The 14867-nt window shown below is 40.1% G+C and overlaps 1 protein-coding gene across 1 annotated transcript in view; it reads left to right on the top strand.

The window, feature by feature from the left end:
* Positions 1-14867, top strand: part of LOC126298220 (acyl-CoA synthetase short-chain family member 3, mitochondrial) — a 335348-nt gene that overhangs the window by 133741 nt on the left and 186740 nt on the right. The window contains exon 2 of the mRNA XM_049989525.1: positions 9096-9261. Within this exon, the coding sequence (XP_049845482.1) occupies positions 9096-9261 (166 nt within the window). The remainder of the gene's footprint in view (positions 1-9095; positions 9262-14867) is intronic.

Below are 14867 nucleotides of genomic sequence, written 5' to 3'. Positions count from 1 at the left end.
GTAAGTTTGGCAGGTTACAGACAATGCTAAGTAACAAGAAAAATAAAGAAAATCAGAAACGGAAACAAACAGTTTCACCTGTGGAAGATAACTGAAACATCAGTCTGGGCTTACTTGTTTAAGCAGAGAAAAGAACTTTTACAAAGAAAAGGCACTCTCTGGAATTGGAAAATAAGTGAAATGAATCCAGTGTTACACAGCTGTTATTGAAAAGCTGGGTGGAAAACACTGAAGTTACAGTGTAAGAGATACAGAAGACATTAAAGGTAATGAAAATAATGAATATCCAGACCCAAGTTGAATGCATTACTTTTCTTCCAAAACACTCTCACATACAACGTCAATGCGCGCAGTAGTTTACAACCTCATGGGCCCGTAGAACTACGACTACGTTGAGAATGCTCAAGTCTGTTTCCCTTGAAGCGCCGTTTTTAATGTTGACTACTTGTTAAATATCTGCACATTATCATCGCTAAACGCATGAAGTCAATTAAGAGAGAAAGGAAATGCATAATTATTAAGAAGCATAAATGATGGGAACACTTACTTCTAAGATAACGCCAGTTTCTTCAAATACTAATGTCTTTAAACTACATTATATTTATTTGTTAACTGCATGTTGGACAATATCCTCCAACAAGTATCATGTTATATGCCAAAAGACAGTTAACATCAGTTGCCCACGAATCGACGAGAAGAGGTCAAAACTTTCGGGAAATCGTCATTTTTTCTTAGTCATAGCACAGATATTAAGACACTGGTTATTTCTGTGAAAATTTCAATGCGATTAATGTCTGAAGAATTTTGTATCGACTCGGAAGTCAGACTTCTCTCATAAAAATCTTGGTAAAATTCCTTCTCAAGACTATCGATATCAATCATTATATTTCTTAGACTTCGATTGCCCTCTTCTTGTCTTAAGAGGAAATTAACCACAAAGTACCTCCATTTTTTAATGAAATATTATTGTAGTTAGTTAATAAAGTCCCTCTGTCTCGATGAAAAACTTCCAATTTATTCGAGTTGCAGAAGTTGTTGTCATATCTGGTGCTCTAATCTAGTGGGTAGTTCGCCTCAAAAAGGGAGACAGGTGGGGCAGGTCGCCTAATGCGTTGGAATCCAATCAGAGCACCTGTGTACCTGCAACAAATATATCGAACTTCACTTTATTGCCTTTCTCGTACCTTTAGAGAGGGGAGACACAAATTTACTGTCTGACATTAGTTCGTCGCGTCAACGTAATTTATTTGTTTGGTGTCCTCAGCCTTTATTGGGGCACCGAGGCGTCCGACTTTGGTGGAACCGAGATCGCAATGAAATTGCTCAACAGAACTCAGTGATGTGACGCTTAGTACGATACTCTTAATGCATCATAATAAGTTGCCTTCCTACAACGAGCAATAAAATAATTTATTCACATAGAGTGAGTTTTTGTTCGTTCTACTATAACAGCAACATGTGAGACCGACATTAAAAAAATTTAAGAATATTATGCATTCACTGGTTTCCTTGTCTGGTTTTCTTTACCTATACATTTTATTTGCATTTTATGGTCATTAGATTTTCGACTGATTTGATCTCGTGTTTCGTCGTTTCCTGTGTTGTGTACGATACCTACTTGAGTCAAAATCCTCTAAACCGTTTACATATTCTTGTCTTTGTTTTTTCCAAGAACTCTTCCTCCTTTGTCATTCCAGTGAAGAGTTTTTAATGTTGTCTTTATCGATAACCTTCTTCCTTCACCTTCTATTTCGAATAATACTTGATTCTGTGATTCATATGACAACTGACATTAACTTTTCGTAGCAAAACATTTTAAATTTTTTCAGTTTCTTCTTTAGTTTGCCATGTTTCGTTTTCCTCTCCATAACGTTCAATTTCACAAACATTTTCCTAGACCCTACACCAATACTTGATCTTTCTTTGAACGGTGCTTTCATCGTTTGCACCACCCTACTCGTGACATCTTTGATTCAGCCATCTAGTGTATTTTTTGCCTTCACTTCTGCTACTTTGTCTTCCCTCTTTTGATGTTTATAAAATAGCTGGTCTCCCTCCTAGTACTCTTCAACTCTTTCGTCCTGGTTTCGTTTAGCCTTAACATAGCTATTGAGTGATTTTGCTCACTTCTTTCCACATCTCTTCTAAATCCACTTCACTTTCGGTCGCAAAGCATATGACGTCTTGAAACGTATCATTATCATCTGGGCCATTGCATCTTCATTTCTGTTCCAAAATTTTATTTCAGCTCGTCCACTTTCTCTGTAACATACATGATAAACAATATGGCTGACATCCAACGTTCTTACCTTACGCCATTTTAACACGAATTTTTCCTTCTATACGTACTATTTTTATTATAGAACCTGTTCTAACAATATGCTGCAGATTATCGGTCAGTCTCTCTATTTTGTTCTTAACTCTTCCCACAATTTCCAAATTTACGTTGGCGAATGGTTTTACTAGATCCTGAGACGCTATGAATATCGCCTGTTTTATGTTTATTCTTTCTTACATAGCTGAACACAACGTCAGATTTGTCACTCTGGTATATTTGCATTACTCAAACGCAAATGAATATTCATTCATTACCTCGTGAGGTTCAAAATCGGTGTGATTCGCTAGTGTGAGATCACACTCATCCTAAGAAAAGTGAGATTAAAAAATTAAGAAAACAGGATGAATATTTCTTCTAGGTTGTCAGCCGAGTCCTGCTATGTAAGCGGAGTATCGCCTTCAGTTGAAAGGACTTTGTCCAGGAAGCGTTGAGTTTAAACTTAGTAATTGCCACGTAGTCGGAACCAATCAATTGATTAAGACTGATAATATGATGCGGTTCAGAAAAATTTTACTAGTAAATGCCAACTGCAAAAGCTACCTTAATGTAAAACAGAATTCTCATAATGGCGATTCTTTGCATGTTAAATAATTGACATGAACGTGATTGTCCAACGAAGCATATGGAAAAATGTTCTCTTATTGAAAGCTAACTTTATAAGATTCGGTTTGTATGACAATACAAAGGACTTCTTAATGAAATTATCCAGGAATACTGCTCCCAAAGTGACGCAAATTCCTGCATAACGTGTTCTGCCTAAGAATTTCTATGTACAATTGAATTAATATATATCAAAAACTTAAAACGTTTAATACAGCTTGACAAATTTCGACTGAAAAAATTCTTAATAAGGCTAATGAAGCTCCTTAAAACAACCAGGAAACGTCTCTTCGGAATCGCTATAACTCTTTCTTGGTTGGGCAACACGTCCTTGACACGGTAACTCTGAAGAAGTCTTATGTCCATACGTGATATCGTAGATTGTTGTAATTAATGTAATGAATCAGCATAGATAGACTTCTCCATAAATCTTGATCTCCAGATTTTCACATTTGCCCTCCTTGATTCTTTATGTCGTCAATCCGTGATCCATTAGGTCATCCATTAAGTCTGACCCAAAGAATCCAACACTGAAACTTTTTATTTCACTCGAATCAATTCGTCTTGTCATACACACTCTGGCCAAAAAGTTCAGTGACAGATTTTATTTACGGTGGGAGGTTGAACTATCTGCTGTTGCTCTATTTCCTATTAATTCACTCTCGAACCATTTTCGATTGACGGAGTATGCTCGAGCTATCTCCATTTCAGTTTCTTCACTATCAGTATAACACCCTCAATTCTTGTCTTTGGTCTTCGTTTTTCTGTCCCTGTTTGTCATACTCAAGATACATTTTTCCATAGCTCGTTGGGCAATCAACAAATTTTTAAAGTTTGATGTCCATGTGTTATCTGAATTGGTTAGCATCGACAAAATACCGGTTGTAGACTTTCCGTCTAAGGCACGTTGGGAACTGAACGCTGAGTGCAGCAATCAGTTTCCAAAATCAGCTTCAACACATCCTGTGTATTTCTGTGGCTATTCGTGAGCATGGTGTTTTCAGTTGTCCAAAGTATACAAATTCGCCAGCCATTGCTATGACTTCGTCATTAATCTTTACTAGTCTCCTATCGGCACGACATTGCCTTGCCAGACCACGAACGAGCTCTGCGACTTCTGCAACAGTCCTACCCCTTGGGTTCACTGTCATCTACATCTACATCCCCATGGCTACTCTCCAAATCGCAAACCTTCACACTAATTCTCGAACAGCGCACGCAAAAAAACCAACATCTCTATCTTCCTGTGCAAGCTCTGACTTCCCTTATTTCATTATGATGATCGTTTCTTCCTTTGTAGGTCAGCGTCAACAAAATATTTTCTCATAGTTGGTGACTGAAATTTCGTGAGAAGAGCGTGCCGCAACGAAAAACCCCTTTGTTTTAGTGATTTCCAGCCCAAATCCTGTATCATATCCATGACACTGTCCCCTATTTCTATATAATACAAAACGCGCTGCCCTTCTTTGAACTGTCGATGTACTCCGTTAATCTTGCCTGGTAATGCTCCCAGACCACGCAGCCGTACCCCAAAAGATGACGGATAAGGCAGTGTGCGCAGTCTCTTTAGCTCATCTGTTGCATCTTCTAAGTGTTCAGCCAACAAAACGCAGTCTTTAGTTCGCCCTCCAAACAACAATTTCTATATTTTTTTCCAATTTAAGTTGTCTGTAATTGTAATTCATCTGCATCTACGTGATTACTCTGCTATTCACAATAAAGTGCCTGGCAGAGGGTTCTATGAACCAACATCAAGCTGTCTCTCTACCGTTCCACACTCGAACGGCACGCGGGAAAAACGAGCACTTAAATTTTTCTGTGCGAGCTCTGATTTCTCTTATTTTATCGTTATGATCACTTCTCCCTATGCAGGTGGATGCCAACAGAATGTTTTCGCAATCGGAGGAGAAAACTGGTGATTGAAATTTCATGAGGAGATCCCGTCGCGACGAAAAACGCCTTTGTTTTAACGATTGCCACTCTAATTCACTTATCATGTCTGTGACACTATCCCCCCTATTTCGCGATAATACAAAACGAGCTGCCCTTCTTTGTACTTTTTCGATGTCATCCGTCAGTCCCACCTGATGCGGATCCCACACCGCACAACAATACTCGAGAATAGGGCGGACAAGCGTGGTGTAAGCAGTCTCTTTAGTAGACCTGTTGCACCTCCAAAATGCTCTGCCAATTAATCGCAGTCTTTGGTTCAGTATTTAGCTCAATTTACAGCCTTCAGATATGTGTGACTTATCGCGTGATCGAAATTTAGCTGATTTCTTTTAGCACTCATGTGAATAACTACACACATTTCTTTATTCAGGGTCAATTGCCACTTTTCGCACCATACATATATTTATCCAAACCATTTTGCAAGTCATTTTGATCATCTGATGACTTTACAAGACGGTAAATGACAGCATCATCTGCAAACAATCTAAGACGGCTACTCAGATTGTCTCCTATGTCGTTAATATAGATCATGAAAAATAGAGGGCCTATAACACTTCCTTGAGGAACGCCGGATATTACTTCTGTTTTACTCTATGACTTTCCGGCCGTTACTACAAACTGTGACCTTTCTAACAGGAAATCACGAATCCAGTCGCACAACTGAGGCGATACTCCGTAGGCACGCAGTTGGGTTAGAAGACGCTTGTGAGGAACGCTGTCGGAAGCCTTCCTAGGTATTTAGTTAAATTTGCGGCCTTTATATTTGACTGATTCCTATCAGCATTCACGTGGATAACCTCACGCTTTTCATTATTTATGGTCAATCGCCAATTTCCGCACCATATAGATATCTTATCTAAATCGTTTTGCAACTTGTTTTGATCTTCTGACGACTTTACTAGGCGTCAAACAACAGCATCATCTGCAAATAACCTAAGACGCCTGCATAGATTGCTTCCTAAATCGATTATATATATGAGTAACAGCAGATGGCCAGTAACACTACCTTGGGGAACACCATCGATCATCCCCCATAGAGTACCAACCTGGCCCCACTTGATTTTCACCTGCTTCCAAAAGTTAAAGAACACCTTTGAGAACTGCATTTTGATATTGATGAAGCCTCATAAGCAAAGGTGAGACGGTGTCTCGGTCAACAGAGTAAAACATTCTACAGTTACGGCATCAACAAACTGGGCTCTCTTTGTGAGAAATATGTTCGTCGCCAGAGTGACTATGTTGAGTAATACATATGTATACATTAAAAATAAAGAGGTAGGCTGTTAATAAAGTTTGTTTTATTTAAAAAGCTTTAAGTGTTTCCACATGAAAAATTCGGAGGCATTACCTTGCAGAACTCCCTCACACAGTACATAGATTTTTGAAGAAATTTTTAGACTCCTTTGATGCAGTCTTCCATCTGACTTTCTGAAATGTGGTAAGATGTCTAACCAGCAAGAGTGTATCTTTCGATTCTTCACACTTCGGTTCTTCTCGATTGTCTTCCTAATCATCAACAGTATCCTTTATGACATCTGTTATTAATTATTTCGGAGTAGTTTTGTTTTATTCAGTTAATTCTATATAACTTCTGTTATCATCTACTTTTGCCCTTCTTCATCAACTTTTTCCTATCTCCTGAAATTATGTTTTGTTTTCTCCTCTTCGCTTTTGCACTATTTTTAGCTGTATCTAGTATAATATTTGTCAAAGCATCGTATAGAACAAAAATGGATATGTGTTTAATGAGTTTGGTTACTTCCAACTTAGATCCAGATTTTTTCTTTTCTTTTTTTTCCTCGCATGTTCGTAGCCCGTGCTCGTTGGAAATCCTGAACCAGTTTAAGACCAACAAATTTTGCACGACTTGTGTGTTGTTTGATAGTAAAAGTCAATCTCATTTCTAATGCGTTTGGTCCTTTCGATGTACCTTTTCTGCCATGGTTTACCGTAAAAGACTATGTTTTGAATGTGTAATCTGTTTTTCTGACGAATGAGGGTTCAGATTTGTTCCCGCTTTTAGCTTAGTTGCCCGTTGCTATCGTATAGTGACAAGTGTTTTTATTTAACAGTTCTTGTAACTCGGATCTGTTGCGTATTTGGCCTATATTAAAGGTACCTTCCGTTCTTTTCACCGCTGGAGTGTGAGAAGACTAATTACTTGCTTATATCCTTATGTTCAAGCTTTTATCTCGGTTTTATCTTCATGTGCCAAATGGAGCAATGAGTAGGGAGCTGACGAATACTTGTCAGGAAAACTGACTTCCAGAATTTTCAAGACGTCTTTTTGCATGTATCTCTGAATTCAGATTTTTCAAGATTTCTGTTGCAAAAACTCGTCTAACAAACAAAACTGAGACCAATCACGTTGCTCTTCTTTGTAAATATTCAGTTTCCTCTGTTAGTTTAGCATAAATCGGTTTGTACATACTTGAGCAGAGTTTCAGTATAGGCCGTACAAACGCTTTCTAAGCAGTATCATTCACTGACAAACGACAGTTTGCCAAAACCATGCCAGTGAAGCTAAGACTATCATTTGTTATACAATTATTTTTGCTTCACTTCTATCTCCACCAGTGTTACTTTCACGTGTTTTATGACGTGAGTGCTACTTGCTGTTACTTATTAATCGTGTAGTCATGGGCTAATACTTTATATATATATATATATATATATATATATATATATATATATATATATATATATATATATATCTGGTGACTTGTGCAATTTTCACTTCTCTAAGTTAATTGTCTTTTTTGTGCCAGCTTAATCGTCTGTCAAATTCTCAACCTCAAATAATACCTAACTCCATCTGCCATGTAATTAATATATAACAAAGCCATTAAAGTCCATACTGAACTTCCAGGTGGCATACACAAAAATTACTGTATGTGTGGACGAATGATTGTCGAGGATAACGTTTTACCTGCCGGCAGGTTCTTAATCTAATCGCTCACCTGGGCGGGTAAATGGATGACTGTGTGTGACCTACTCAAGAAATATGACATGTAGACTCTTCAAAGCTAGTAGAACATCTTAAGAGAGAAAAGAACGTTAGGATTTAATGTCCCGTTGACGACGATGTCAGTAGAGACGGAGCAAGAGCTGGAACTCTGTAAGAATAAGGACAAAAGTTGGCAGTTTCCTTTTCAAAGACTCATACTGGCATTTACCTCAAGTGATTTATGAAAATCACGGATAACCTAAATGTTAATGGCGCATGGTTCAAAAATGGTTCAAATGGCTCTGAGCACTATGCGACTTAACTTCTAAGGTCATCAGTCGCCTAGAACTTAGAACTAATTAAACCTAACTAACCTACGGACATCACACACATCCATGCCCGAGGCAGGATTCGAACCTGCGACCGGAGCGGTCGCTCGGCTCCAGACTGTAGCGCCTAGAACCGCACGGTCACTCCGGCCGGCTGGCGTATGGTGACTTGAACCCTGCCCCGTAGTTATTATAAGTAAATAAAGCTAACTCGAATTTGAAAGTAATTTGTATTTATAGAAGAAAGAATTTACGGATCGACACATATTTATAATTTTCAAAATACGATTCGGCTAAACTAGTACAAACGTATTTCTTCCCATTATTATTTATGTAAATTTGTTACACAGATAGAAGTTAAAATGTGACGCACTATTCGTATAACTTTTCCCGTAGTCTGTTTCATTCGTAGTGCCTTCCACCTCATAACATTACAAACTGCGGTATTCTCTAATTCTGTGCTTCAAAAGAAAAAGAAATCCTACCTCTTTTGTAGAATAAAATGTGGAAAAATTGCCGTACCACTGTTTAGCTAAGCTGAGTACTCTTCAGGAGGTGTTTGCTCTCATTTTTTAAGTGGTATTACATCTGCATGAATACTGTGTATCGAAACGTAATTTTTTGGATTTTAATCTAGTTGCTATTCCTATCAATAAAGTAGAAAAAAATCGCAGAAATACTAGAGTTTACTGAAATATGTAGTGCTACAGTTGAAATTCTTTTACAATTTAGCGTGTCTTTCAAGTGTTTCGGTCCTTTTGACTAAGACAAATCACACATACGAACTACAACATTTACATATTAAAAACTGAAACTATTCTGTGAAAAAGAAGAGGAATGTAATGATACAGGCATTCATAGGCATCAATAAAATTCCTGTCTCTTTCTGGTTTTGCAAAGGAAGTGAGTGAAACAACTTCTGTTACAGATGCGACGCCAAAGCAGCACATCCACGTCAGCAAGAAATACACGGAGGCGTTTCGGAGATCGCTCGAAGAACCGGAGGAGTTCTGGTCGGAGGTGGGCCGCTGCGTAACCTGGTCCAAGCCCTGGGTCAAAGTCCTCGACAACTCTGAAAAGCCCTTCACGAAATGGTACGCTCACTCGAAGACATATATCAAATGAAAGTTGTACTTCGAAACTAATATGCTTCCCCCAGCTATGGAACTTCTCCAACTTCGAAAACAGCATAACGCCAGTGAATAAATTCTTTCCGTCTTTACCTATAGCTGGCGCATAAGGGCGGTGAAACAACAACAGCAGGGCCTCAGGAAATTTTAATGCGTCATTTATCGATTATAATGTTGCAAAAACACCTCAACAATAAATTGAAAAAATCGGGCAAATCTTTTTTGAAGTAAGAAATAAAACAGGTTAGAGGACTATTTGAGGCACCTCATTTCCGTTATATGATTTCGAGCAGCCTTCTCTAATCTCTTTTTATTTCTTACTTTTAGACAAACAAGTTCACAGAACATTTGACCGACTTTTAAATTTTTTCTATTTTCAGGTTTTGTTTAGAAAGCATGATCTTATTGACATCTAATTTACCTTCCTAGCGTCTTCTGTTCTAGCAGTGTCCGAAATTTAATGCTCGATTCGAAGGAAACCATTTTGAAAGTTAGGTATCATGTCAATGTAACTTTCTATACGCAAAACAGTTAGGCCTTGAAAAGATAAACTTCTTCAGACGTCATTTGTCTTCCTAATGTCTGCTGTTCTCGGAATGTCCGAAATTTAGTACTTGATTCGAAGGTAGACATTTTAAAAATGAACTAGCATACTGGTGCAAGTTTTCATGCACAAAATATAGTAGATAGGCCTTGAAGATATGATCTGTTTGGCACTTCATTTACATACCACGCAGCAGCTGCTCGTGAATATTGTAATTTCCTTCAAATCACTACTCAGGTGCGTCTTAATTATCCTAATTACTTTCAAGCTATTAAATATTTTATTGCCGAACTGGACCTCAAGCTGGTCGGTTTGATATACTATTTGTCTATTTACCAGTCTTCGTTTGGCTACAAAAATTCAGACTAGAATCCAATGTGTAATTTATAGGGAGTCATGTTTTCGCTCCGCTCAGACATTTCACTAAAAATTAATGCTAGATAAAATCTCTATCGCTTAAATGTTATTTGGTTTAAAAGTGGAGTAAAATGCTATACATTGATGAGAGAGAACGAGTAATCTCCGTCACATACTTCCATCTAATTTTCAGAACTTCCTGTTGAACAGGTCATTTAATAATGGTCACATTATTTCAGTGTTTTATTGCAGCCTTTGAAAGGACTTGTGTAATTCGTTATGGCACTAAAATGTCAGACTATTATGTAAGGCTGTGACATTTCATTCATTCAAGGTATTGCAAGTTTGATAAACTGTCCTGTGTTTTAAAGGTCCAGTATGCAGTAAATGTTCCTTTTTTACAGACCTTCAAAGTTTTAAAACATCTGCCTCTTTCTTTAGAAGCTTGTGTAACACCAAAGAAACCTTTTATCCCACCGCACGTCAGATAGTGTAGTAGAAAGAGCTGCAAAAAAAAAAAAAAAAAAAAAAAAAAAAAAAAAAAAAAAACTGAACTGCATATTTGTTTACAGTAAAAAAAATGGTGCTTTGCTTACTGCAACATATAGGTTCAAATATCAGTCATATTTCGCTTCTCATTTATAAATTATCTAATGTGAGCATGATGATAAACTGCACCTATTTTTAACAGGGCAGGAATTGTAGGTCTGAAGGAGTCCATTTATCTTATTTTGCTTCAGTTGAAACAGTATTTAGAATCATTTATCCTTTAGGTCGACCAGACAACGTTCCTGTTCCTCCTACATATGAAACTATCACCTCTTTCAGAAGAAAATTTGATGTGTTATCGAGACATATTATTTAAGGGGAAAAAACTCAGAGAAATACGCTGCGAGAATCACTCTTCACCATATTTTATAAGTTATGAATTTCCATTCATAGAAAAATGTGTACGACAAACTACAGAAACAGATTTTGAGAGCTTATAGCCAGCCCCTGAAATGCACTGGTTAGTGCATGACAAAAATGACGTACTGCAGGCGAACTTATTGATACTTTATTAAAAAACGTGCAAAAAATGTATTTGTTGTGAATTGATGAAACACCATGACAAATAGAGCAAAATCAGAAATTAACTACCTGTGTCTGTTATCTGAACAATATATAAGGCATGTACTTTTCACATTAGCGTGGGGAAAACAAAAGACGATTCGAGGTAGGTGCTGATAGAATACAAAGGACTATTGTCTACTGCATTGACCGAGTGACCTGAGGGGAACTGAGTGACAGCCGTTTTAACTATATGTGACCTCCAACACTGTGCTTCCCACCAAGAATCTCACAGTAAAGGAGTAGTGGAACAAGGGCAGCGTCACACCACACTACATTGTTGCCAGATTTATTCAAGATGGCGGATCCAAAGATGGCGGCCATAGATGTGGCAATGTCGCAGTGACATCATGGTGGGGAGTTCAAAGTTTGAAGGGAAAATAGGTCAGTCGGCCTACGTCCACTAACCGATCCCTCTCCCCTTCTCCCTCCCTTTTCCCACCTTCTCCCTCGCCATCTAGAAATTGGTGGGGAAAGGAAATGGTCGGCATTGGGCTGCCAGATATGATGGATGTAGGTCTTTATACTGCATGCATTGTTTATTTAAACATTTTGAGTTGTCATGGGCAGCAGCTCAATCAAATGTGTTCACTATAATGTCGAGAGTCCAACTGACTTAGTTTACAACACTGCCAACAGAGGGCGCTGTCGACCCTTCCCTCCCCCTCCTGTGACGTAATCCAAGATGGCGGTCTGGGAAATATGGCGGGAAAAGGACTCAGTCTGTGTCTAGCTGCTGGACTAGGAGAACAGACAAATTGTTTACTGTGTTCAGTGGATGAGATGTCTGTGCTGGAGAAGGAGGAGTATATTAGCTGTAACCACGCATCTGAGGACTGTCAATAGCAATGTTATTTGGTGAAGACAAATACGCTTCATGGAATAATGAATGCAGCAGTTGGGGCTAAGTTACACTTTGCCACACATACTGATAAATGTGTGTGCTGTAACTATAGATCATTCGATGAAAGGCCAATCTCCCAAAGCACAAGAGGATAGACGTTCACCACAGAGTCTCTGCATCCACTGGAAGAGAGGCTGCATACCATGTTCCCTGCACCAAGAGTCTCCACACCAGTTTATAGCACAGCCACGATGTAAGTGCAGTTGCAGCTGAATACTTACTGACGTGTTGGAAATACCTGCAGCCTTCCTCCTCCTTTCCATACCCAGTGCACAGATACTGTTGGTCATTGAAAACGAACTGCTTGGAGAGTTATTACATCTGGTGTTGTGGAATATTGTCACATACGTGACTTGAAGATGTCAAGATGTCACAGGAACTAAATGCACCACTGCACAGAGAGAGAGAGAGAGAGAGAGAGAGAGAGAGAGAGAGAGAGAGAGAGAGCTTTGCAGGTGACACGAGACTATTTATACAATTACACGTTTTATTCTGATGAATACCACCACTGCACACTCGAACATGGGCTTTAAAAAGATCGTGACACACTTGCGAATCCTCCCAGAGACACTTCACACACTTTTGTGGAAAACAGATCCCAAAACCAATATCAGCTGCAATATCTGATTTTACACACCAAAACCTACAATGTTTGGAAGTCGAAGTGGATATCTCTGTAACTTTGAACAGGACGTTTACCACATTTCAAGTTTAAGCTGATTGTTTCAAGGCACTGCCAGAGAGACAGAAAAATTTCACATTTCAGAAACGGTGTGTGAGCTTAGTTTTATATTTGCTGCTGCTAGAGTCAGGGACGCTTTTTTCCCACTTCTAGAAGCACACACTGGTGTCTAAACAAAGGCTGGTATCTAAGCACAGGTGGGAAAATTAGAACAATTACACAAACAGAATTGAAAGCGCTGTCCTACAGATGAGAAAAAATGGCTGGAATTTTCGATGTCCTACAGCTGCTGGTCTAAAGGCACAGTGGTGGAAAAGGGATGTTGATGTTCTGCTTGGCTGTGTCTCTCAACACCAAACAAAGAAGACATGATGTTACTCTCAGACATCACAGAACTTTCCATAGCTACCTTTACCCTGTCTGTAGAGGTCCCTATGCCCTGCACGAAGAATGTCTTGTGAATGGAGCATTCTGATTGGGTCTAACTGAATTTACCTGCCAAACTTCTGCTGCTTCCGGTGTGGGAGCACGGTCCGCCATTTTTTCTGCAGATGGCAAATTACGAGACTTTCAGCAGCAAAACTATTTTGTACAGATCGAAGAAAAACATACAGAAGTCATAATGCACTGACAATTAAACCCTGCAATAGTGGTCTACAGATCATGAAATAGAGAAACTATCGCCAAAGACACTTCGTGAACTATACTGCTCTGCTATTGTCGAGGAAAGCTTTAATTTCTCAGAATGAAACGGATGTCCACCTGGGCTATATCACCACATACCATATCAATGTATACTCCTGGAAACTGAAATAAGAACACCGTGAATTCATTGTCCCAGGAAGGGGAAACTTTTTTGATACATTCCTGGGGTCAGATACATCACATGATCACACTGACAGAACCACAGGCACATAGACACAGGCAACAGAGCATGCACAATGTCGGCACTAGTACAGTGTATATCCACCTTTCGCAGCAATGCAGGCTGCTATTCTCCCATGGAGACGATCGTAGAGATGCTGGATGTAGTCCTGTGGAACGGCTTGCCATGCCATTTCCACCTGGCGCCTCAGTTGGACCAGCGTTCGTGCTGGATGTGCAGACCGCGTGAGACGACGCTTCATCCAGTCCCAAACATGCTCAATGGGGGACAGATCCGGAGATCTTGCTGGCCAGGGTAGTTGACTTACACCTTCTAGAGCACGTTGGGTGGCACGGGATACATGCGGACGTGCATTGTCCTGTTGGAACAGCAAGTTCCCTTGCCGGTCTAGGAATGGTAGAACGATGGGTTCGATGACGGTTTGGATGTACTGTGCACTATTCAGTGTCCCCTCGACGATCACCAGAGGTGTACGGCCAGTGTAGGAGATCGCTCCCCACACCATGATGCCGGGTGTTGGCCCTGTGTGCCTCGGTCGTATGCAGTCCTGATTGTGGCGCTCACCTGCACGGCGCCAAACACGCATACGACCATCATTGGCACCAAGGCAGAAGCGACTCTCATCGCTGAAGACGACACGTCTCCATTCGTCCCTCCATTCACGCCTGTCGCGACACCACTGGAGGCGGGCTACACGATGTTGGGGCGTGAGCTGAAGTCGGCCTAACGGTGTGCGGGACCGTAGCCCAGCTTCATGGAGACGGTTGCGAATGGTCCTCGCCGATACCCTAGGATCAACAGTGACCCTAATTTGCTGGGAAGTGTCGGTGCGGTCCCCTACGGCACTGCGTAGGATCCTACGGTCTTGGCGTGCATCCGTGCGTCGCTGCGGTCCGGTCCCAGGTCGACGGGCACGTGCACCTTCCGCCGACCACTGGCGATAACATCGATGTACTGTGGAGACCTCACGCCGCACGTGTTGAGCAATTTGGCGGTACGTCCACCCGGCCTCCCGCATGCCCACCATACGCCCTCGCTCAAAGTCCGTCAACTGCACATACGGTTCACGTCCACGCTGTCGCGGCAT

This window comes from Schistocerca gregaria, chromosome X, assembly GCF_023897955.1.
Source record: "Schistocerca gregaria isolate iqSchGreg1 chromosome X, iqSchGreg1.2, whole genome shotgun sequence".
NCBI lineage: Eukaryota > Metazoa > Arthropoda > Insecta > Orthoptera > Acrididae > Schistocerca > Schistocerca gregaria.
Note: the sequence above shows the minus strand (reverse complement) of the source record. Positions and strands in the feature narration are given on the sequence as shown.